At 55.6% G+C, this 25807-nt stretch overlaps 1 protein-coding gene across 1 annotated transcript in view; it reads right to left on the reverse strand.

The window, feature by feature from the left end:
- Positions 1 to 378: 378 nt before the first annotated feature.
- Positions 379 to 25807, reverse strand: part of STARD10 (StAR related lipid transfer domain containing 10) — a 43300-nt gene continuing 17871 nt past the window's right edge. The window contains exons 2-6 of the mRNA XM_075919631.2: positions 9150 to 9297; positions 8188 to 8291; positions 6752 to 6869; positions 4608 to 4660; positions 379 to 1598 (exon numbers count right to left, since the gene is read on the reverse strand). Of these exons, the coding sequence (XP_075775746.1) occupies positions 1371 to 1598; positions 4608 to 4660; positions 6752 to 6869; positions 8188 to 8291; positions 9150 to 9297 (651 nt within the window). The 3' untranslated portion in view covers positions 379 to 1370. The remainder of the gene's footprint in view (positions 1599 to 4607; positions 4661 to 6751; positions 6870 to 8187; positions 8292 to 9149; positions 9298 to 25807) is intronic.

The raw sequence follows: 25807 nt of genomic DNA on the forward strand, positions 1-25807 counted from the left end.
TCACTGGCACCAGCCTCCCAATGCAGCTGCTTCCATGACTTGCAAGCCCCTTGCTCAGAGCAGTGCCTGGGAGGAGAGGGCTGAGCCAGCTACACCAGCCCGCGGCTACCTCCCTGCAGTGGAAAGGTCAGCCCCCAGGGCCCAGCCAGCATCGGCCCATCCAGTCTGCAATTTCCCCGCAGGAGCAGGGCTAAGCAAGGCAGCTACAGATTCCCCTTGCATGAGCCTCCTCCCAGCTGGACATCCACCTGAGCATGGCCCCAGCTGCCAGCCCCTCTCCCTGGGATGAGGTGCCCAGTCAGCTAGAGGAGGAAGCGGGTCCGACGATCAGTGCCCGACGGACGTCGTCCAAGCGGTAAGGAAAACGCCGAGCCGTCCTTCTTGCCTGATTTAGTCATTTTATTCCTAAATAAACTGCTCCAGTACAAGGTACAAAATCTCCTTTTCCCCCATGAAACGGAACACCGGGGGGTTTCAGGGAGCTCTTTCAAGGAAACCGGCTTCAAAAATCCAGATTCAAGGCCTCTAATTCTAGCGCAGAGAAAATATTCATGTGTCATGACCTCTGGGGCCCCTCTCACAAGCGAGCCCAGGGCCCCTCGGGGTCCCCACCCCCTTGGGAGAGTCCCAGCGCAGCCAGGGACCCCCGAGGGAGACGGGTCCCGTAAACTAGTCTCAGTCAGCAAAAGGCAATTCTAACTGTTACAGGAGAACAAAGAAAACGCAGACGACAGCCATTTAACGACACGGGGAGCGTGGGGCTTTCCGGGAGCGCCAGTCCGGCTTCAGCCATCTCCTTCGCCAAAGGGCAGGTGTTTTCCAAGCCCTCCTCCTTTGAGGGAAACATGCCCGACCTCTTCCCTTCCCTCTCCTCCTCCTGTTCCCTGGACACTGACAGCGCTGGCCTGCCCTCCGAAAAGGCAGCGCCCTGCCAACGCTGCCAGGCAGAGCACAGAAGGCGGCTCACGCTCCCAGAAGGCCCCTCGAGGTTGATTTTGAAGATGGCTCGGCCCATGGTGACTGTTCTTTGGTCCCACAAGGTCCCACCCTGCCCTCCCTGCTTTCTTCAGCCAACAGAGACACACGCTTCCCCCTCACACTCCAGGGCACCCATCCTGCTCGGAGCCTGGGGTTCCCACTTCCTGGCCCCTCAAAGGTAGTTAGATGCCTTCTGGCACCAGGAGGGGAACGGTCCTTCTCCCATCCCTGGCCTGCTTGAGGAACGTCCTGACTGACCACTGGCCGGAGTGGGGGGGAAATGAGGTTACACAAACTGCACTGGATACACAGACAAAATAAACCCAGTTGGGCACAAGGAGGGGTGTGTGGAAGCTGGGGAGGGGGGGAGGCGGCACGGAAGTGAACGTGGCTCAGTTGACACTGTCCTCGTCGCTGCCGTCGCCCCGGTCGTCTTTGGTCTCGGACAGGCTGCTTTCGTCGATGTTCTCCAGCGAGTCGGCGTGCTGGATGGAGAGGTCCGAGAGTGCCACGGCGGGGAGGGTGCTCTGCTCGGGGAACAGCCAGGGCTTGAAATGGGGGTTGTGTTTCTGCTTCCAGTCGGGGTACTTGAGGCAGGCTTTGTACATCTTCTTCATGGCCTGGGGGAGAGGGCAGAGAAGGCAGGAGACCGGTGAGAGTCACACGAGCCACCCGCCAACAAGGCAGCATCGGCTGCTGGGCGCTACTCGAGTGTGGACCCTCTGAGGTGATGGAGGGTCGTCCGGGCCCAGGCCTGTGAGGGGGGTGCAGCACATGCAAGTTTTGCAGACAGCAGCAGTCTCTGGTGAGAGGCAAGGCTAGGAAAGCGCTAGGGACCCAGGCACGGTCAAGAAGGCTGCCCCAGGCCTGAATACTGCCCCACTCCCACGTCACGGCTGCCCTTTTCCCTTCTGCCTGACTTAGGAGCACTGTTCCCCATAAGCTGAGCACGTGGGCGGCAACCCAGGAGAGATTGCAATGCTGCCCAGCTGATTAGTATGTAACAATCTGGCTTTTCTGTAGCCATGATGGAAGGCCTGTGCTAGGCCTGAACCAAAGCCGCCTTCTGCAGCCAGACTGAAGAGTAGCAGCCATTACTGTAAGGCCTGGAGTCACATACTCACAATTCCATCTAAATTGTATTAAAAAGTGTCACCCCAGGCTGTGAGGAGGGGACTTTGCCCTGATCGCTCCCCCACTGTCACCAGCTAAAGAAACAGATCCCAAGATGGGTAAATAAAACTTAAGTCGCACCATTCTGTCTGGCAAGAAACTGCTTATCCATGGAGAATGTTGTGGACTCCTCATCCTATGACCATTGTCACTACGCTTTCCTATTGTTTGACTGTGTGATTTCTGTCTGGTTTGTAACTGTTTTTGTCTGCTGTATAATTAATTTTGCTAGGTGTAAATCAATTAAAGTGATGGGGTATGATTGGTTAGGTAATTTTGGTATGATTGGTTAGTAAAATTATACTAAAATAATTGGTTAAGGTATAACTAAGCAAGACTCAGGTTTCATTATATAAACTGGGGTCCAAGGAGGAGATCAGAAAGAAGAAGATCAGAAGTAACAGAAGGAAGAAAAGGCTGGAAGAGGACCAGGAGGAGGGGGAAGACCTGGAAAAGAAGAACTCACCTCCAAGACACAGCCTAAGACCAGAGACACTGATATTGCCTGGCCAACAGGGGAAGTCTGCCTGCCTTCATCAGGATCAGTGAGCATGACACTGTGTGCTTAGCATGTACATTCTGCTTGTTTGGGAATTGTCAATAAATAGAGGATAAGGACATTGCCGTGTGAGGCTCTTTCAGGGGCTAAAGATCCTGCCAACCTGCGTTGTTATACCTTGAGCCCTAGGAACTGGGTAAAGGTGTGTCCCTACAGTGTGGAAGGGATAGAGAAATTTGTGAGGGGACACAAGTAGAGCGCCCACAGCTAGGTTTCTTGGTGGTGCACATCCACACATGCCTCAGTGCACGGCACAAAATTTATTCTGCACATGGATGGAAAACAGAGGGAACCCTGCTTAGGAGGGGGTAGCATGGTAGACTGAAATCGCCCTATTACCTCAGTCCCACCCACCAGGCACTGCTCTGGCCAGCGAGCCTGACAAGAGTCCCTGAGAGGCAGCAGGAGAGTCATGCCTGCTTCCAGAGGCCTGCGAGCAGCATAAAATGCACCAGTACAGCTCATGGGATTTGCAGCCCCTGACTGGCACACCAGTGACCCCTCCCAGCCCAGAAGGAATCGAGGTTGATTGGGTGATCTGTGAGAACCGGGCACATCCTAGTGAAGGGAGAAGCATGACTGGACTCCAAAGGCAGCCCTGTCCAGACCACTCTTATCCCCCTGCTTTCTACTAAGGATGTTAAATATCGGTTAATCGAATAGTTGAGTAACCTCATGACATTTTATCGGTTAGTCACCGGGGGCGGGGCCAGCAGCCTCTGTATCAGAGGCAGCAGCGCGGGGTGCCAGGCAGGAGCTGGACCACGAGGGGAGCCAGTTTACAAACCATTCCCCTCACGGACCAGCTGCCTGTCGCCTTGTGCTGCTGCTTCTGACAAAGAGGCAGCAGTGCGGGGTGGCAGCAGCCCCTGTCTAGGGGGCGTCTGAGCTCCTGGACGCAGCCCAAGCCAGAACTGAGCTGGGCTGCCTGCCCTCCGGCTCTTAATACACGTGAAATGCAGAGCTGAAATGGGGGTAGGTCCCGGATCCAGCATGAGCCAGGACTGAGCTGGGTTGCCTGCCCGCTCTGCTCCTAATCCACTTTACATGCAGATCCACAGCAGGTCCTGTTGCAAGCCAGGACTGAGCCAGGCTGCTGGCCAGCCTGCTGAAAAATGTACTGGCAAAGAGAAGGGGAGAGGGAAGTGCGTGTAGTCTATAGCATTAACCTGTAAGCTTTTGCTTATCGGTTCATCGACTATATTATTACATCCCTACTTTCTATCCCACCTCCATCACCAGAACCGCCCTTCCCAAGACCTTGTGGCTAAGCCAGACCCTTGTTTAGAGAGTCACCCTACCCCCATTTCACACAATGACTTCACTGCTGCTGAGCAGCAGGCCTACTGGTTAGCGACCCTCGCTCAGAGCTCTCCAGTTTCCATCTGGAATTTTTCTAATCTCCGTTGCCACCCTCTGGATCTTATTCCACCTTTGTCTGCTGGGATCAAGGGCACCCTGACACCCAGCATCTTCTCCCTGGGCTTCTCCTTATAGACAGTGATGCTCTCTGATGAAGCTACCGCAAGGGGAGACGTCACCAGGGTACTAATTAAACTGTGGCCTCAGCAGCAGGTGTGTCTGTTTGCCACCATCCATCACTTTCGGACACTGTTCCATCTCCCCAAGCATCGCTGCAAAGGGAGCCCGCCCTCCCCCCATTTGCCACTATCCATCACTTTCGGGCACTGTTCCTGAGCGGCTTTACCACCTGAGCTACTGCAGTAAGGGCTGGGCGGATGGAAAACCAAAGCGACCGCGTGATAAAGACTCGAGAGGCCTGTGGACTGGATGGCTGCAATCCGGAGTTTCTCTCCATGGGGAGGAGGAGAGAACCTGCAGGGAGAGACATGACGGTGGGATAGAATCGATAACCAGACCGGAGCGGGACACTTACCTTTGGAGCCAGAAACTGAGACGATTTGTTCACCACCCACTTCGGCAAAGAACCTGCACAACAGAGACAAGGAGAATAAGGCAAAGACCTGGCACAGTGGCTCGTCCGCACGGGACATCCCTGGACACCTGGGAGAGGGCCGCTGGAGTTGAACTATGAGCCTCCAAAGCTGGCAGCGGGAGCTAAAGGGCCAAAGCCTGTCTCAGGGGTGGTAGAGGACTCGTTTCCTCTGAGGATCAGCACAGAAGGGGACCGGTAACACACAGTTGCTAATGGATGAGACTAGGCCCGCCACGGGGGGGGGGGGGGGGGGGGTAGAGGGATGACAAAGGCGGCAGCTGCCTGAGGGCCCAGCAATTCCTGGCTGCTCCTGCAGCCCTGGTCCCTTTAAATCACCACTCCAGAGGGCACTAAGGGCTGGCTGGGGGGTAGTGGTTGCTCCTAGCCCCGCCCCTTCCATCCAAGGTCCCACCCCCTTCTGTCGGCCCAAGTGATTCTATTGGCCCCCCGGGAGAGACGTGTCCCTAGCGGGAGCGAACTACTTGCCACCCTGGGTGCTACTGGGGTCAGCCCTCCCGAAGGGGCCATTCGGAGGCATCTCCTTGGAGGAGGACAGGTCAATGCTACCACAAGAGCAAGCAGCCACAGGGGAAAACATGTGGGAGGTCCGGGGAGGGAGCAGTTGTAGATGGCAGAGGAAGGCCGGACGCAGCCAGCATTCCAGGGGACTCAGCGGAGTGGAAGAGGGGCCGGGTCTGCCCATCTCCCCCAGCCTCGCTGCAAAGGGAGCCCTGCACTGTAAGTGGAACTGCAGCCTGCCCCTGAGATTTTCCACCCACGGCTGCATCGGCTCCCCTTGAAAGGGTGCGCTGCTCTCGTGCTCTACTGGGGGGCGTTACAGCAGCCAGACGCTTCCCCAGGACAAAACGTCTCTCCTCCCCAAGCTTGCCGCAGCAGAGCCCTCTCAGCTAGCGCCAATTCTCCCGACAGCTGGGATTTCCGGCTGAGACCCGTAAGCCGGTAGGGCTCTGCTGTCGGGGTCCCGGCACAAATGTCCGAGGCCTGGCAAGGCTTTAGGCTCACTGGGCTCAGAGCAGTAGAACCGACTACCTTGCAGAGCGCCTCTCAGCCGCATGACACCCTAAGGGAGCTGGGCGCAAGTTCGGAGGCGGGCAAGATGTTCCCATGTGAGGGAGAATGGAGTAGAAACACGGGGGAGACTTCTACAGGCACCAGGATTGCACCGGAGATGGCTCCCGCGAGGCGGGGGGAGGGGAGAGGTCTTTGGACTAGTGAGCAGTGCCAATTTGGGCCCAGGGCTTGCCAGAGCTGAGCCCCAGCACCGCTGGGTTTGCCATGTCAGTAAAAAAAATAACATAACCTCTTTCATGACAAACTAGAAGGCTTACCCACGTTGCTCAGGTCAGCAATGTCCCCGTATGAATTGGAGGGGGAGGGACTTCACCCTCACCCCGCCCTAACGGGTGCCTGGGGGGCAGGAAGTATGGGGGGCTGGGGATGAGGGGTTCTGTATGCTGGCTACCCTAGGGGAGAGGACAATTTCAGCCCTCTCTCACTGGAGCAGCTTGGGGACAGGTGAGAAGCGCCTCCCCGTGGCCGCTGCAGCGGACATAGCTGAGAGAGGGAGACATGTCCTCCAGCTGGAGGACAGACAGACAGATGCTCTCAAATACAGTAGATAGCTGTCCCTTTCTCCATCCTTTCCTCCTGCTGCCCCAATGACGTTGTAACTGTCCTGGTCCCCATCTCTGGCCCCTTGCTGCCCCCTGTGGTCATTCTACAGTATTACTGTCCCTGCGAGCAGAGCCCTCCCTTTCCATGTCATGAGAAGCACTCCCATTCCAGGCACATCCCATTGCCCTGGCACAATCAAACCCCGACCTTGCTTTAAGTTGGGACAAGAGGACACTGCACCCCAAACTTGATGCTCCTTGCCCTTCCCGTCCAGGAGGAGTTCTAGAGCAGACGGACAGACTCACTCATTGACAGACCTTCTCGGACATACACCAGGGCAAGCACTGTGTGAGAGCCATGGCAAGCGGCAGGGAACAGGCTCCGATAGAGTCCCCAGAGAGGCAGCACAGCAGCCCCTCAGAGCCAGGACAGCCAGGCAGCGCGGTTACCTTTGGGGTCAACCTGGGCCAGGTAGGTGATGGAGCAGCTCTTGACTCCTCTCCCCTGGATCAAGTAGCCTGTCTGGATGGACACCGCTCTCACCAGGTCTTTCCTTGGAGGGTATTTCTGCAGAGAAAGGGGAGGGGAAGAGAAACAGGCCAAGTACGTGAGTTGGTCCGGGGAGGACAAAGAAGGAACCAGATAATACACCCTTGGCTGGTTAGTCTGCTGGCCCATTGGCTAACGGCGTGGGCTTAGCCTCCCATCCCCAGAGCTGGGGGGAGTGGCCTGCCAGGGGTGTTGCTTGACACGGTGCCCATACTCCGCGGGGATGGAGCACAAGAGAATCCGGGGCCCAAACACTCCACACTTCGCAGGTGGTCCTGGATCTGGTGGAAGAGGACCGGAGCTCTGACACCGAGGTCAGGGGGAGCAGGACTGGACCCCGACTCTTTCTATTTGGGGCTGGAGCAAAAGCCCCCCTCTCCTCACTTGGGGGCACCCGGGGACAAATCCCAGTCATGTGGCTTGACTCCATGCAGCATTCAGAGCTTTGGCTAGTGAGGGAGAAGCAGCTGGACAGCTGAGCCAGAGGGCCTCCATTCTGTCCCCCCCAGCCCCTGCCCCCAGCCAGGACTCCCCAAAGCAGCTAAGATCAATGGGACCAGATCATGGGCAGGCTTTATGACCTATGGAACCAGGCAGGAAGCCGGCCCATTAAGCCCAGGCATGCAGAGACCAAAGCCTACTGCACAACTTCACCCAGTGCCCTCCAGAGACCTACCAACCCAGATCCTTTCTGGACAGACCCAGGGTCCAACGCAAGTCAGCAGTGTAAGCACCAGGGCTCGGGGTACTACGGCTGTGTTAGTGTAACATGAATAGTGTGTCGAACTGATGAGCTGTGTGCAGGCCTGGGAAATCCTGCCCTCTCCTGGATAAGGGGGATACGAATGCCCACCTGTGTGTCAGAGGCCATATATAGCAGCTAATGGAGATTCTCCCTTAGGTCCCTGGTGCTTGAGCTAGCCTTTGTATAGGAGTACCTGAGTGTGAGCCCTGCTGCGAGGTTCCCCGTGACTCTAGTGAGTAACACTTCCTGGGGGTGCGTGTCCTGGGCGCCCACAGCGGTGTGAGGACAGCTGATGTTTCTATGGTTCCTTTCCCCCCAAATGCAGCCATCTCTGGGGTGCGATGGTACCGGCAGCACCCAACATGCTGCAGGACAGCAAGGAGGGGAAGGAGCTGGGCAGGGCACTGGGGGCAAGTCCATGGTATCTGTAGTGTCTAGGCAGTCGCTCTGCCAGGATCTGAGGGACAGCCGGCAGATGTGCCCACGTGGAGGTGTAGCCACAGGTGGCCCAGTGAGCCGGTGCTGGGGCAAGTTACCAACAGCCGATCCCCCAGCCCCGGGCGTTTAATCCGCGGGGGGCAGGACACTCACGGGGTGTTTGACCGAGTAGTTCATGATGATGTAATCCGCCCCCATGGGCAGCCAGGAGCGCAGGGTGATGACGTCTCTGTTCTTCAGGGGCTTGGGGCACTTCCCTGGGAAGAAAAGAGGGGACTTGGCTCTCGAGCTGGGATCAGACTCCCCCCCCCCCCGACTCCCCCAGCTCCGTGTCACTAAACAGGCCCAGTCTCCCCTATCCCCCTCAGCAGCCACAGGCTAATATCCATCCCCACAGGTCCCTGGACCGCCTCTCTCTCTCAGCATTACCCCAGGATGCTACAGCCCCTGCTCCTAGTTCTCCCCACGGTCTAAAGCAGAGCTGGGCAAGATGTGGCCCAGGGGCCGGATCCGGCCCGCCTAACACCTGGATCCAGCCCGCAGGCTGCATCTGGCTGCTTTCGATTTCTGCCCTGCTGCTCGTGACACCAAATTTCAGGTGGTGGCTCAGGCAACAGGATCCTATTTAAATGGCTCCCGGTCACCTTTTAAATAGGCGCAGCAACTCACAGCATTTGCCAGGCAACGTGGGAGTGGCGCAAGCCCTTTGCTGTGTTTTTACTACACAATGTCTGGCCACAAACAACTCTGGGGGAGGCTGGTCCCTAGCCCCGCCCCTTCTGCCCCAGGCCCCACCCCTTCCGGAGAGGGGGTGGAGTCAGCTCGTGACTGGTACCAAAATTCATTCAGTGGCCCGCTCTGTGAAAATTATTGCCCACCCCTGGTTTATGGTCTCTTGCCCCCCACTTCCAGCCTTTCAGCTTTGATGTCCCTGGCCCATCTCCCCCCGGACGGTGGCTCTGCCCATGCTAAGGGCAGCGGCTCAGGCGCACTGGAGGGGCGACTGTAGAGACATGGGCCTAACCCACTTCATGGCCTGTAACAGCCCTGGCCCCCTCCAGAGGACCCAACTAACTGCCCCCCAGGGCTCTTCCTCCCCCCCCCCAGCTCCTCACAGGCATAGTAGCCCACGTCCGAGTTGACGGTCAGCTTCCCAATGTCGAAGGTCTCGATGACGTTGGTGTCCCACTTTTTCCGGTACTCGATGTCGTGCAGCACGTCGTAGAGGGTCTCTGCCGAGATATCCTTGCACTCCATCCTGCACTGCAGAGACAGAGCGGGTGACAACCTGACACACACGGAGTGGCCACCCACTCCGCTTGAATCCTACAGGACTGACCCAGCCCGGCCCATAGCCCACACTTACTCCCGTGCCTCAGTTTCCCCATCTTTACAAAGGGGGTGCCCCACAAGGGTGTGGGAGGATACATCCATTGAAGATTGTGAGCGGCTCAAACATGGGATGGAAGTCATACACGCACGGCATGATGAGGTCACTCAGACCAGCCTCCCACCCCGCTGTCCTGTGTTCATTCACCCCACTCTCTTCCCAGAGGCTTCACAAATGTAAGCCCCTTCCCCCACCTTTTATAGCGCCATAAAATTCAGACAATTAAGCCAATGGCAGCATCATTATTTCTCCTGCAGGCACCAATGAGGGCCTCATGGTGTCAGGGGCTGTACAAATGCATAACTGGATTCACACAACCCCCTAAAATATACAGCTCCCCCAGCGCAGACTTTTCTCCCACGGCCTCTAGTTCCCTTTGTGTATCATGAAGTCTGTATCACGCTGCCTCACTCGGGCCCTCTTCAACTGCCATCAGATACAGCAAGTCCCTGGCACAGGAACCAGGGGGAAGGGAGAGGCTGTATCATTCTGAGTTTCGCCACAAACAAGGAGGGTCTGGTAGGAGAGGTTAAAGGGGTCTGAAGAGTGACAGCGCCTCCCAAAAGGATGTTCCCCTGCCAGGCCAGTGATGCAGCAGCTACCATCAGAGGGTATGAAATGGAGGAGCAACGTTGTGGAAAGTTTGCCCCAGAGGGAGACGACGCCCCAAGATAATATGCAGCTGGAGTCTCTGAATGAAGAGCGACCCCATCGGGCAGAGCGCCGGGTAGGTGCCATTTCTCAGAATATTAGCTTACACCCGCATCTCAGTGCGCTTCATTGGCTGTGCACATGCAGGCGTCTCCTCATTCACCACTGCAGTGCAGTCAGCTCTGGGGAGGAACGCGGCAACTGTTGAGCCGAAGCTACGAACCCGTTTAGGACAGGAAGTAGGGATGTAAGTGGCTAGTCAGTTATCCGATAAGCAAAAGCAAGTCAACTAGTCCCTCAGCTAGTCACTTCCCCCCACCTTGCTGCCTCTGATAGAGGCAGCAAGGGGGGGGGGGGGGGAAGCAGGAGCCGGTGCTGGGGGGAGCCGGCTTAAAAGCTGGTTCCCCCCAGCACCGTCTCTGTGGGGAGCAGGGGAGGCAGAGGGTTAGTGGGACCAGGGACGAGCCAGGAATCAGCTGATTCCCGACTCACGCCCAGTCCCAGATGCTGTGCCTCTGCTTTTTAAATGTATTCAGAGCCTGCCAGCTGAGCGACGTCTCCTGCCCCGGGAATGCTGGCTGTATGGAATATCTTTGCCACAGGGCTTGGCCCAGGGCTTGGCTCCACAGGCAGCACAGAGCCGCGACAGAGACCCGGTGGCCTCATCTAACCCAGCCCCCGCTCAGAGCACGGTGGCAGGAACGCCCTGCCCCGGTTGAGAGCAGGGCTCCAGTAAAGCCGCGTCCCGGCGGGCTGATCAGCCACAAGGGCCGAATCGGCTCAGGTTCTGAATGCACGCAGCTCGGCTGCCCGAGCTAGGAGAGCTCAGCCTGCCAACGCTGTAGCCGATTTGCAGGGCTCCAGCTGACGATATCCGCGGGTGAGGATGCAACATCCACGGCTCATTTTTGCAGCTGCGGATGCCAATTTTGTGTCCGCACAGGGCTCTGTCCTCAGCCTTGGAGGACCAGCCACCACCCCAGGGAGACAGCCCCATCCGGAGGGAGTTACTCCCCGCACGGACACGGCAGTGCTGCAAGATCAGAGCAACCATCCGTGTCAACACAGCCTACTTGTGGTGCCAGATGGACAGAGGAGGTTAGGGTTGTAAAATCCCATTTAATCAGTTAACTAGTTAAACATTACAATTAACCGGTTAATTAACCACTTAACCGGGATCCTGTAGGCTTGGGCCCGCTCCAGCCCAACCATAAGAATGGCCATGCCAGGTCAGGCCAAAGGTCCATCTAGCCCAGTATCCCGTCTGCTGACAGTGGCCAATGCCAGATGCCCCAGAGGGAATGAACAGAACAGGGACTCATCAAGCGATCCCTCCTCTGCCACCCATTTCCAGACAAACAGAGGCTCGGGGTACCACCCCTACCCATCCTGGCTGATCAGTATTGATGCACCTACCCTCCATGAATTTATTTAATTCTTTTTTGAACCCTGTGAAAGGCTGGAGCAGCCCCCTCATTGCAGCTGGCTGATCTAGCCAGGCTGGACCTGCCACGGGCTAGAGCATCCTCAGCCTGTAGTACAGTGCGGTGCGCCCGGCCAGGTCACCGGTTAACTGGTGACATCTCGAGAAGATGCTGCAGGCAGCCAGGGCAGAGCCTGCTCTGGGACGGAAGCCCAGGGAGAACGGACAGAACCACGCAGGTGTGAATCAGGAGCACCGAGCAACGGCACCCCCTGCGTCCAGCAGGAAGGGGGATTGGGTTCATGGGTAGGAACAGGGCATCACGAAGGAGAAGGGGTGAACTAAGCCTGAGCTTTGCCCCCAGGAAGATGCAGCGTGGGAGGTGGAGAGGCGAGCCCTGCAGTAACAGCGCAACACTCTGTGCTCTGCAGCCAGGAAAAAGCATTGCTTAGGACCCATGGGGCAGACCATTGCAGAGGGCGAGGGGGACTGGATAATTACCCACACTATGATGCAATCTTGCCCAGTGGTTGCAGCACTATAGTGGGACACAGGACACCTGGGTTCATTCCCACTGGCCTACTCGGTGACACTCTTCCACCCCTGTGCCTCAGTTTCCCCAACTTCAAAAAAGGAGGATGGTTCTGATGCTTTGGAAAGCCCCTGGACTCTGCTGCTGAAGAAAGGGCTATGTAGGTGCTAGAGATTATAATTATGATGAATCAACTCAGGCAAGCATTAAACTTTAACTCTGCCAGGCAGCCAGAATATCAGAATGTGCTACTGGTGCTTTTAGTATAACCAATGAACTGGGTTAATACAAACTCTCCTGAACACACATGCACACACACCCAGGGAGGGACGGACAGACAGACTTCCTCTGTGACAGACTCCCTGTGCGATGCACAATCTTAGGGCTGGGGCTAGCCACTTGAATCCCATGGCAATGGGAGGGCTAGAGAAACAGGTTAGACCTGACAGCTGGAAATAAAAGAGATGCTCCTAATGAAACATGTGCTCCTAGGACAGCCAGTGAACACAGCTAATAATCGGGAGCGCAGCGCCCTGCTGGTGCCCATGGAGATGTCTGAGAGCTGCCGGATCGGACCCTGGTTTACCACTACGGCTATTACTTACAGTCGGGGTTGGACAGAGCGTGGGAGATTGGGAAGCCAAGACAAGGGCATTCGCTCAGGTCAATACAATGAGTAATGGCCACATGGTCTTCCCGCGGATGCCAGCCAATGCAGTTATCAACAGCTCTTCTTTCCCTGATTTCTTGCTGCCCAAGAATAGCAGGCATCTTGAAACGATTCCAGGCACGAGGGGGTTGACCCCTGCCTGGCAAAGGAGAGCTCAGACACAGCCACCATCAACAGGATAACAAACCTCCCAACACACAGTTAGGCTGAAGAGGCAGAGCTTCTTGCAGCCAGGTGGTCTTACCACCCAGCGGAAGGTGAGAAACCCACCCACTTTGTGGCAGGAAAGCTGCCAGAAGACAAGATTAGAACAGCAGGACTGGATGGAAGAGAGGCAATTTCACCCTGGTGTCTAGGCAGAGGAAAGATAACAGCAAACATACCTAATTAGGGGCAGGTTATCTGGAAAGTAAAGAAAGGAGCAAGGGGAGATGGGCTAAATATCAGCTCACAGCATGGTGCAGCTATGAAAGAGCCGTGGTATTCACACAGGCATAGCACTGTAACAAATCTGCAGTCTGCTAGAGCTGCACGCGCCGCATGATGCTGCGCACCCTGCTCAGAGCTTCCCAACAACACAGGGAATGGAAATCAGGACAGCTTCAGGGCCCTCACACTTGGAGCTAATGGGGAATCTCTTTCTGCTGTTCACTGTACAGATCCTATGACACACAGATGGGCAGTTCTGAATCTTCCCCGAAGAGAGCAGCGGTGCCAACACGAACAAGTTCCCTGAAAAAAATAAAAAATAATATACAGATCCTCGACTGAAAGCAGAGGGTACCATTGTGGTACTGGAAATGCCGAAGTCAGAGCAGGCTGCAGAAAGGAGAGCAGATATACTCCCAAGACTGGCAGGCTACTGAAGTTAAATTCTCTGTGATGTGGTGCGATTGCCCTGCACTCCGAATGCCCCCGTTGCCGTGCTCTGCAGGGAGCGCGGAGCCCGTCTTGTTGCTGTGGGTCAGATGGGCGGCACCGCAAACTGGAGCGGGACGCCTTGGGTGCGTTATGAGCGCACCAGGAATGAGACGAGAGGGGCGTGGCGGCCAGGGCGCGTAGCGGTGATGTCACAGGGAGGGGTGGGGCAGGAGAGACAAGACGGGAGGTACGAAAGGGAAACGGACACAGGAGAAAAGGGGAGACGAAAGAGGAGAGAGGACGGTCACCGCAAGCGAGTGGGAGGGAGAGTGGCAGGGCTCGGCCGGCTTCGGTGAGCCGTCTGCTCTGGTCCAGGAGCCGGCCGGGAGGGGTGCAGACCTCCCCCAGCTGTAGCCAGGGTAGGAAGTAGCCCAGGGTGAGGCTTCCCTGCTAAGGCCCACGGGCTGACGAGTTACGGCAGGAATCCCTATCAGCCAGACAGGAACTTGCCTGAGCCTGTCCTTAGGGCCCTGGGCTAGGACCCGTGAGAGAGGGCAGGTCTGGGTTCCCCTATCCCGTCCGCCAAGGGCGGGTGCCAGTGAACGACCTATTGGAAGCCGAGACCCTAACAGACTGCGGAAGAGGCAGGGTGGCCTGTGAAAGACTCTGAGCAGAGGGCCAATTAGAAACGTGAGTGTGACGGCGCGTTGGGGGTCCCCGTCTCCTGCACCCCAAACAGACTCTGCCAGCCAGTAGAATAGAGGTGGTTTATTGCTTCTCCAGCATACAGCACAGCACAGATGTCATCAGGTTACAGGGCAGGCCTAGGATGCCTCAGCCCCCCTTGATATGGGGGGGTCTCGGCTTCTAACCCCCCAGCCTGTTGCTGAGGCTGCTTCCTCCATGCTCCCAGACAGAAACTAACTCACTCTCTTCCAGCCCTGCCCCCAGCCAGGGCAGCATTCCACCTTCCTTTGTTCCTCTCCACGGGGGGTGTCTGGTTCAACAAGTTTGGCATTACCTTTGCATAGTGAGGTTTTCCCTGCTGGGTCTTGCTCCAGACAGCAGGGGTCACCACAGCCCAGCAAGTACCCCCACTACGTCACAGTGAGTGGGACCCCACGAGAGAGGGAACTAGCCTGCTTGTTACCACTCTCCTGTCAGTTACACGAAGCAATCACACAGTCCCCTTACTGCATGCCAGTTCTCTGGCTTCCAATCTGCTCTGTACTGGGCCTAGGTGAAAAGTTGTTTTAAAACCTCCATCCACATAAGCACACATAAGAACGGCCACACTGAGTCAGACCAAAGGTCCATCCAGCCCAGTATCCTGTCTGCCAACAGTGGCCAATGCCAGGTGTCCCAGAAGGGAATGGGCAGAACAGGGCATCATCAAGTGATCCCTCCCCTCCCACCCATTCCCAGCTTCTGGCAAACAAACAGAGGCTAGAGTTACCATTCCTACTCATCCTGGCTCTCAGCCATTGATGGACCTAACCTCCATGAATTTATCTAGCTCTTTTTTGAATCCTAATAAAGTCCTGGTTTTCATCCTCTGGCAGGGAGTTCCACAGATTGGCAGTGCATGACATGAAGAAATACTTCCTTGTGTTTGTTTTAAACCCGCTCCCTATTAATTTCATTTGGTCACCCCCTAGTTCTTGTATTATGGGAACAAGTAAATAAAGTTTCCTTATTTACTTTCTCCAAACCAGTCAAAATGTTCTTCTGACCCTACAGCATCAGCCATGTTAGCAGATCAGTACAGGTTTGGTCTGACCCAAAATACCATGGCTGCCAACCAACCCTTTTGCACCTAACACTAAAGGTTTATTGTTGAGAAGAACAAACAAGACGACATATGTTACAAGGTAAAGGGGTTGCATCCATCCAAAGATGTCAGAGTCCACATATTGGGTTCTTAGTGGTATTGGTGAGTGAGCTGGCTTGAGTCTCCCTCTGGGACACAGACATGGCTTGAGTGGGTTATTGAAATCAGAGCTGCAGTGTGCAGAACAGCCACTCCAGAGGCAAGCAGCAGGAACGCAGGCAAAAGGGAGAAGATGCAGCTGCCCTTGATATTCCTTTCGCCATGTTCCTCATTCTTCCTTTGCCCCCAACACAAGCGCCACAGCACGTGTCAAGCTGGCACAGAAGCGCCTCGTAGTCCTGTCCAGAAACACAGCACAAGTCTGGAAATACAGGCAGACCCTGCCTCTCCCTAACTCACAATACAAAGGGGACACAGACATATACCCAAGATCGTCGTATTTAGTGAATGATAAACTCCTGCACCGATTGCGGACACGGTGTGCCTGGTCAGGCTCATTGCATGTTTACAATATTGCCATCAATCCCAGAGTGTCTTCTCTGTTGCACGTGTAACTGCCGCCGGGCGGATTTGAACCTGGGACCTCTGGCGCTTAGTGCAGGAGCCTCTAAAGCTTGAGTGATAAAGCCAGCTGGCTCTCAGCTTAGGCTGCAGAGCTCCCTTGTTCTTAGCTCTGGCTGTAAGTGGTCTAAGTGCCGCTCCAAGGGACAGTGACCCACACTACGTGTGTGGGGTTACACATGCATGCCACACTGCAGCGCCTGGTACTGTCTGTCTCCCTCAGTTTAGAAGGGCATAAAGGCAGGACAAGGAGCACCAAGCTGGAGCTAAGGAAGGGCGAGGGTCGACTCTGTGCCAAGAGGAGAGTGAACCGCAAGAGCCGCTGGGAAACGGGATGCTGCATCCGGGGGAGTAAGAGGAATAATAGCAGAGGCGGGAGCAGGTTGGGGGGAGATAAGGCTGTGTTGGATGAACTCCACAGTGTCCCAGGGGGTTACCACCGGCCTGGCTTTTGGCTGCCAATCCCCTGCCTGAGCAGAGTATGGAGTGAAAGAAGCCGCCTCTCCCAACTCAGCCCTGCACCTCTACAGATGTGAATGTGTAACCAGTAAGCCTCCCCCGCATTCGGGTTAAGGTGAACCAGTGGGAGCTAAAGCAGCTGCCCCTTTAATCAGTTTACCAGTTAAACAATATGTTTAACCTGTTAACCAATTACACGGGATTTTACTTCCCAGGCTCCAGGATGATGGCCACTCCATCTTTCACCCCATGTCACTTTGGAGCACATGGCTGGCTTGTTCTGTGCCCCGCAGCACTCCGGCCCTTCTCCCGTCTCCCCTCCCCACCACCACCCGGTGTCAGGTGGCTCTTTAAGAAAAGGACTTATGCTGATCTTATAAGCGATCCGGGCTCTGGTGTCATGCAGAGCTGCACCAAACCAAGCCCTTCCTTTGGAGAGCGACTTTGAAGCAGCCTCCTGCTGTCCTACTCCCGGGCTCCAGCTAATTAAGGAGCCCAGCTCCCCGGAATACATTTCCATTGATTTACATTCCACTATTTGATCTTTCCTGAAGACGACCTGCTTTGATCTGAGCCAGTCAGCTGGCTCCATCTCCGCTGCGCCTTCCACTGAACAGACACCGACAGCCAGAGCTGCGTTTTCTAGTCTTAAAACCCCCAACTAGGTTTCCCTGTTTATTAAGTACGCCAGAGAGAAAGAGAGACGCCTTTCTTGTCGCTGCAGTGATTGTCATTCCGAGGAGACTGAACTCAGAAGTTATGAGCACCCGTAACGATGCTCCCCGGCACCTTTCACCAGATGTTAACCCCAGGTCCTGGCCAAGTTCCAGATCCAACAATTACATCCACTGACTAAATTTCTGTCATTTCAGTTAGGCAGGCTACCTTCGCCTCCTCATCTGAGTTACTCTGCAAGTTCCACCCCAGAAGCAGCTGCATTTCAGCCATCGGTGATGGGATCTTTACGGCAAGGGCTCTTTTTGTAAAGCATTTTGAGACATTTGCCCACATAGACTGAAATCTATCCGCCTAATTAACGGCCATTACCATTACGCCCCCATACCACTTAACCCCACTACCGTGAGTTACCCCACAGACGGTGACGACACCAGTGTTAATCTAGGTCCCACTAACACGTCCCTAAAAGCCATTGCTGCTTTGCTGGTCCAGTCTCACTCAGATCTCCTGGGCTGCTGATCACCCCATTAGACCATCCTCTGCTGATTAGTCCCACATCTACCTTCTAAAATGCCCCCGGCAAGAGGGCTGTGTGGGGTTACTTTCACAAAGGCATCAAGATATCCAGACCCCTGTGCATCACCCTGGATCACGTGTCAGGCAAAGAAAGGGTTAAAAGGAAAGTGGATCCAGAATTATCCCCTGCCTTCCCTTTAGCCATGTATGAACCCTGCTGGGACAGAGTGCGCCCGTTAACTAGGTCTGTGCCTGGGAAGCCGCTTGCCTGTACCAAAAGCAAGCTCCGGGGGGCAGCTGGCGCAGGCAGAGACTGTAACTTTAATTGCCTGGCACAAGACACCAGGTTAGCGCTGATGTTGCGTCACTCCACTGAAAACGGTGCCGCAGAAAAAAAAAAAGAAAAGGATTCTCTAGCAGCGCACAATACTAGTTATTGGACTAATGCAAGAGAATGGAGCAGAGGCAGCAAGGGGGCAAAGCAGGAGCCAGTGCTGGGGAGAGCCAGCTTAAAAGCTGGCTCCCCCCAGCACTGTCTCCACAGTACCACTAGCCCCTCCCCACACTGCTGCTTCTATCAGAGGTAGCAGTGGGGAGGGGGCAGGGAGGCTTCTCCGGCAACAGCCCCTGTCCACAGAGGGTCCCAGCTCTCAACCCCCACTGCTGGACCGTGCACGAGCCAGGACTGAGCAAGTCTGGCTCAGTCCCGACTCACACCGGGTCCAGGACTGACCCCCGCTGCGGCCCTGCAGTTCAAATGTAGGAGGAGCCGGGCTGCCCAGCTCTTGCTATGTTTAAACTGCAGAGCCGCAGCGGGGGTAGCGCCGTCCCTTACCGACTCATCGTGTGGCCAGTACAAATTGTATCGACTACACGATTACCCACCTACCCGCCTCTGGAGAGCCTCCTTTCACTCCAGTGGCAGGGGGGCTGGGCTTTCAGGGCCGGAGGATCAGATTTCGATCCCCGTTCTTGCTGGGAAGTTCTGCAAACCTAGAGCAGGGATTTAACCTGCTGCTAAAGCAGAGGTGAAATCCCAGGGCAGGTCCCTGGAAGTCCCAGCTCCTGTCCTGCTGGGGAGCCCCTGCAGTCTCTTCCCCAAGGGCAGCACTATAGTCTGAAGGGGAAACAGGGGAGCTTCCCCTTTAGAGCAGGGGAGAGGGGCTCAGACATCCCAGCATGGGACAGACCTGCTGGGGAGATCCATCAGCCGGGTAATGGAGACAGGCAACTAGTGGTCTCCCCCAGGGGTCTGTAGTGGGACCAGTCCCATTCAGCGTATTCCTAAATGGTCTGGAGGAAGGGCTTAAAACAGGCAGGTGGCAAAATTTGCAGAGGATACCAAAGTTACTCAGGACAGTTAAGTCCCAGGCTGACTGCAAAGAGCTACAACAGGATCTCTGATAACTGGGCGATTCGACAGCAAAATGGCAGATGAAATGTAATGTTGATAAATGCAAAGCAGCGCACATCGGAAAGCATAACCCCAACTATCCGTGAAGAATGATGGGGTTTAAATTAGCTGTTACCACTCAAGCAAGAGATCTTGGATAATTCTACAAAAACCATCCACTCAATGTGCAATGGCAGTCAAAAAAGGCAAACTGACTAATGGGAATCATTAAGAACTAGCCAATAGCCCATCATAAAACGGGATTTTTAGGTCTCTCTCTCTCTCTCTTCCTGCCTCTTCTCCCCCACCCCCACAGTTCTCCTCCACCTCCTGCCTCTCTCTCAGTCTCTCTTTCTCTTCTCCTCTCACTTCTGCCGCTCACTCGGGGGACCGTGGAGCCCAAACAGCCGCTTGCTCCCCCGCGGCAGCCTGGCTGAGCGGCGCAGAATCAGTTGAGCGCCACGGCGGGAGGCAACGGCACCCCCCAGAGGCAACACATAACTCTACAGAGTCACAGACACTGGGCTACTATATATATGACGGGATAGATAATAAGATATAAAGTATCATATTGCCTCTATTTAAAGCCATGGCACGCCCACATCTTGAATATTGCATGCAGATGTGGTCGCCTCATCTCAAAAAAGAAATATTGACATGGGAAAAGGTTCAGAAAAGGGGAACAAAAATGATTAGGGGTTTGGAATGGCTGCCACGTGCGGAGAGGAAAAAGAGGAAACTAAGGGGGGTGGGATATGACAGAGGTCTAAAAAATCACGAGTGGTGTAGAGAAGGGAGATAAGGAAGCGCTATTTACTCCTTCTCTTAACACAAGGATGAGGGGGTGAAATGAGCAGGCAGCAGGTTTAAAACAAATAAAAATAAATATTTCTTCACACAACCCAGTGGAACTCCTCGCCAGAGGACGTTGTGAAGGCCAAGACTGCAACAGGGTTTCAAAAAGAACTAGATACATTCATGGAGGATAGGTCCACCAATGGCTATTAGGCAGGATGGGCAGGGAGGGTGTCCCGAGCCTTTGCCAGGAGCTGTTTCTGTTTCCCTGTTCTGTTCATTCACCGTGGGGCCCCTGGCATTGGCCACTGTCTGAAGCCAGGACACAGCTAGATGGACCTTTGGTAGGACTCAGTGTGATTGTTCCTATATAGTAACGGACCGGCCTGTCGGCCCTGAGACGGGAGGTGGCTTATCTCACAGCCAGGGCCAAGGCAGGGCAGTGGCAAAGCGTAGTCCACAAGCAGCGGCCAGAGGTTGTGTGATTAGACACCCCTTGCTCCCTAGGGACTGGACTGAGAGAACCCACCGACTCAGTTCATCCAGGGGCCGCAGACCCGCGATTAGGAGCCAGTCACAGCTGGCAGGCACCAGCAGCCTGAGCTGGATGGGAAGCGGCGAGCGAGAGGTAAAAGGCTCCATATCCCGTTACCAGCCTGGGCTGTGAAGGTTCAAGTTCCCTTGTCAGGTTCCCAGACATGTAGAACCGAGCGCTTTTGTTCCCAGGTGAAGCCAGGCCTGGTGCCAGCTCTCAGCCTGGGACCTGGCTTTGTTCTCCTAGGGCTATACCAGCTGCATTGTTTCTCCTCCCAAGCGGGGCTGGCCTTACCATGAGGCCAACTGAGGCGGCCGCCTCAGGTGCTAGACTGTGTGGGGGGAGAGGGGACGGGGGCGCCACTAGGACCCAGAACGTAGAAAATTTCGTCTGCTGCTGGTGCATTTTAAGTTGTTAGTTCTCCTTTATTGGGGTAGGTAGCAGAGCCGTACCACGAGTAGGGTTGCCAGATGGTTGAAACAAAAATACCACCCTCCCCCCTTAGTTAAAAAAAAACTACCAAGAAAAAATTCTGTGGAAGGAAAAAAAAGCGGGGGGGGGGGGGGGAGGAGGGAAGGGGGGACGAGGGGGAACCAAAGTTGTTGAACGAAAAAAAAAAAAAAAAAGACTCCAAGACCATTTTGTGCCAGCAGCCTTGCAGAACCTGGGGCTGGGGGTGTTGGGAGCCGGGGGGGGGGGGGGGGGGGAGGCAAGTTGCTTCTCAGTGTAAATCTCTGTGGTAATCACAGGGATAGGATCACTGCTAGGGGTTACCAGGTACTCATTTAAAAAAAAAAATGGGCACGCTTCACTGAAGGGGGGGGGGGGAGAAGGAGTGGCCAGGAAGGGAGCAGTGCCAGCCAGGAAGCGGGGGGCGCGGGGGCCTGGAAACAGCTAACGGGGGGGGCAACGGGGCTGGCCGGGAGAGATGGGGGGCCAATGGGAAGCAGGGCTAGTGGGGGGGGGCGTCTGGCAGAACGGGGCTGGCCGTGGGATATCGGGGGAGGGGGACTGGCTGGGAGGAAGGGGGGGTGGGAAGCACAGCTGAGGGGAGGGTTGGAGGCTGTGGGGCTGGCTGGGAGGAAGGGAGGGGCCGGAAGCAGAGCTGGTGGGGCCTTGCCAGGATACCTGCAGAATCCAGGTGGCCACGGTGTCTAGGAAGCTCTCAGCTTCGCTGGAGCTGATTGAGGCTGGTAGGAAGGATTTTGTAGAGGTGGCCCAGGGTCTGTCCAACTGGACTGACACCTGCTTGTGGGGAGACTTCAGGTGGGGCTCTGGATGCGTTCCGATCTGGCCAAAGTGTGGGAGACATTCCCCGCCCCCTCCTCCGATTTCTTGGAGTTCATACGGAGCTGGCAGAGATGCAGGGCCATGGCTCACCACAGTAGATGCAGAGATGGTGCTGGTGTGGTCGTGCCTTTTCCATGGGGGTGAGCTGGCAACAGCCCATCGCCACCTGCACTGGCTCAGTGAGAGGTAAGATGAAAAGGTCCCAGTTCCTGGATGGGAAGGATGGAAGATCACGGCTTTTAACTTCTTCCCTCCCCATGACCGGCTGTCTATACAAACCCTACCGCTCACAAACTTCCACCTTCCCGGAGACCTTCTCCTTCCCTCCCCTTCTGGATGGATTCTTGGTTTTCTTTGCCATTCTGGCTATGCCAGGACTGGCCTCCCAGGCTCCTGCTGTGTACACACCTCGGACTCTTCTGCCACCAGTCTGCCTTCTCTCCGGGAGGAGTTGGTTGGTCTCTGAGCCAGAGGATGTTCCAAGTTGTCTTTCTGAAAGCGTAGCCCCTACCTGTTGCTGGAGAATCCATGACGCTAGGTCTCACTTGAAGCCTGACATCAGTGACTGTGCATTCTGAAACACGGTCCACAGGGCTCTTAGGAACTGGGAATTGAACTCACATCTCCCATATTCTAAGCCAGTGCACGGCCTATACTGGGATTGGTGTGCGGGCCCTACAGAATTAAAAGCATCTGTTGGCATGGTGTCTTCCTTGCTGGGTGCACTTATAGCCAGGAAAGGGGCCACCAGGATGCCCCATTAAACTGCCGTGCTCAGCATGGCCAATTCTCACACTTGTCTCTGGAGTTGCATGCTATTTTGTGGCTTTGCTACAGCCCCACGTGCCAAAGCCAGGGGTGCAGGCGAGAACCTCGCACTACTGTCTCATGAAGGCTAAATTTCTGACTCACGTGGCTGCAGAGAAAAAGCTGAGAAACTTTTGGCTTGGTGTCAAGTCTCCCGATTTTAAGCCAACCTCACGATTTTGGGGGTCCCAGCTGAGAAATCCAGAGTGCACGGGGTGGGCCGCACCAGATATTGCATCTTTCACAGCACCCCAAAGGCCAACACTCCCTTTCCAAACTAAAATAATTTTTCTAACCACAAGCACGAACCAGCCCGTTCCGCATGAACACCTTTCCAGCACAGCTTTGCGGGTGCTGCATGATGTGCGACAGACACCAGTGCGACATCCCCAAAGCCCTGCAGAGAGCCAGCACAGCGAACAGGAGTGACAAGTCAGCAGACGGAAGCACAAGACCTCCAGGGAGCAGAATACGCTGAGCCATTTTTAGAGTCACTTATTGGACCAGAAATGCAATTTACGGGCCATTATGCGGCTTTAAAAATATCAGACGGCATCTTTGCTACCGGGGCTGTTTGTGCTACTCCAGCCAGCCAGCAGAGGGTGATACCGCTACAGGTAAGAATCTCTCAGACCAGCTGAACAAAGCTTTGCCCACAGGCTAGCCCACACCACCCCATCTGCCAATTGCCAGGCCCCGGTGATGGAAGATCCGGCTTCTCTAGTCAGGGTCTGAGGCTCCCAGATTGTGCTGGGAATCCGCTTTCAGAGGTGTAATCAGGATCTGATTGCTCTTTGTGGGTCTCCTCTCAGGCCATCCTGGGCAAATGGAAAACGGGCCCAGGCAGACGTTTTAGATGGATCAATTAGGAGGCAGGACCATCCCTGTTCCCACCGCTGCTGAACCCACCCAGCCAGACTCAGAATGTGCAAACCAAGACTGGGTGGGAAAATGATTCGTAGCCAAGCCCTTCTCCCAAAAACCAAGTATGTCACCCTACAAAAACACGCCCCCCTCAACCAACCCACCCACCCCACATTTTGTTTCATACAATTTCCTTTTCCTGAGACATCTTAGGGGATTTCTGGGAAGCGTCGGGAGCTGGGACGTTTCCTATTGTGAAGAAAGTGGGGCAAGATAAGACAAGAAATAAAGCACCTACGATGGCTCAAAATTTGCCTTTAGAATTTGACACACGAGGGATCAACTCCCCAGGCTAAGAAACTGGTTGGCAAGGTCAGCTAACCCAGCTTCAGTAACGGGCTGCTCTCACGATATACTCGTAAGAAGGGACTTTGTAAAGAGGCCGTGATGGGGCTTCATTTTACCATCTCCCAGAACAAATCAGATCCGATTACGAGTCAAGCGATGCAGGTTTCCTCGCTGCCAATGCCTGGGTACCTCTCGTGAAGTTGTCCTCAGGCCTCCCTGACAACAGAGACGCAGCCACTGGCACTTCACAAAAGTGCAGGCGTTCAGGTCCCAGGGATTAGCACAGGCCTGGCTTGCAAAATCACATGCGAAGGAAGCTGACGATGGCGGAGAATTTAAACACCGGACTAGGGATGTGACTGTTTAACTCCAGTGGGGCTGGAGTAACTCCCCACCTGCCATAAGTAGGGGGCTGTAACAGCCCCACAGGGGGGCCTGTCTCAGCTGGACTGAAGCAGCCCCTGCAGCAGGAAGAATGGGGGGCTACTCCAGCTGTTCTGGAGTGACACACCCCCACCCTCCACTTTACTGGGCAGCACCAGACTGCAGTCCCACTGATGACTGAACCTGCTCACAGTCTAAGAAAGGGAGCTCCTAGCCACAATTGCCGTGGTTTCCTCCTCTTCAGGCTGCCTCAGATGTTCCTGGCGTCAGAGCGATGTTGGGGGTTCTGGTGTGCGCTTGTTGTGTTGTGGTGTGGGCAAGACGTTTGGATTTGTATGGGCAGAAAGTGAGGGGTGGGCGTTGCACACAGGACTGTGTGTGTCTGGGGTTGTGGCGTGGGCTGGCTGTTCGGATTTGCGTCCGAGGGGGTTGTGCACCTCTGGCCATGCCGATTTGGACAGGTGGCACTTGGGCAGTCTCATGCAACCAATGAAATGGCTGCAGGCAAATCGGCTGTAGAGTAAGGGCTGTGATTGGCTGAGTTACCTGTGACATCACAATGAGCCGTAGAGCAGTGGCTGCTGTGCGCCGCACGAACAACGATAATCAATGAAGTCAAAATGGCGGCAGATGTAAGAACCAGATGGTAAGAGGCAGTGAAGCCTGCAGACACTGGCAATTGAAGGAGCTCTCAGTCAGGCCTGGACTCGTGTCCCTCGTCTACCCCCGGCTCCGAGGTTTTAGGCTTCAGCGCGACACACCAAGCGACACTGTTAGAATCGCGCTGCCCAGGTTCCTCTGACCGCACCCTCCTCCAGGGCAGCTGCTCCGGCGCGGCAGGGTGAACAGCTGGGTCACCTCGACCCTCACACACGGGAGGACAGGTCTAGCGAGTCAGACAGCCCCTCCGTCGGCAGCAAGGCCAGGCTCACCACAGAAATAAGCCGAGGGGCTGTGACAAGGAGCCAGATCCGTCCCTTCCTCACGTCGTCCCTTCCGCTTCTAGGTCCCAAGCCCACGGCGGTCCAACGGGGAGCGTGGCCCACTGCCGTCCTAACCATGCCCATCCTCCTGAGGGGCTGCCGCCAGCCTGCGGTTTACGCGAGCCATTGCCGTGTGAGTAATAGGGCGGTGTTGGTACTCTGGGACATGGAGACGGGCATCCTTCAGGACCCGCCCCCCATTCCTCTCCCCACATCAGACCCAGCCACCCCCTCAAGCGGGCCGCTCCGTGGCCAGTCAGCACAGCTCCACGCAGCTGCCAGAGGAGCAGGCCGAGGCTCAGCAGAGATTCTCAGCCCCTGCCCCCAGCAGCCGCCTAGCGACAGAACAGCCCATCACCAGTCAGTCACCAGCTTGGAAGTGGTGGGGAAGAGCTTCCTAGGGTGACTGGGGATTACACTGGCCAGCCACAGCCCCTCTCCCCGTGGCTCAGCTAACCCCCTGCCCGCAGGAGTCAAGGAGGCTGGCACCGCATGCAACTATCTCCCCCCTCCCTCCTCTCGCCAACATCCCTTGCAATCACCATGTGTCCGATTGACGCTCTCCACCGAAATGCAGGAAAACACCTTTTCCATCACGCCTGTACAGCACCTAGCACAGCCAGGCCGCTGTCCTGGTGTGATCAAACAGTGCTACCCACCAGTGGGAGCCCCCTTTCTCCCAGCGGAGCAGGGGCTAGTCCAGACACAACACTGCCCGACGGGTGGTGTGCTCGCTGCCTGGTCCTACAGCCTGAATCGCTAGGAGATGCGCTCGCTTGTGTAGCTACACCCACCACAGGGG

The sequence above is a fragment of the Pelodiscus sinensis genome, chromosome 1 (genome assembly GCF_052426305.1).
Source record: "Pelodiscus sinensis isolate ZL-2025 chromosome 1, ASM5242630v1, whole genome shotgun sequence".
Taxonomy (NCBI): Eukaryota; Metazoa; Chordata; order Testudines; family Trionychidae; genus Pelodiscus; species Pelodiscus sinensis.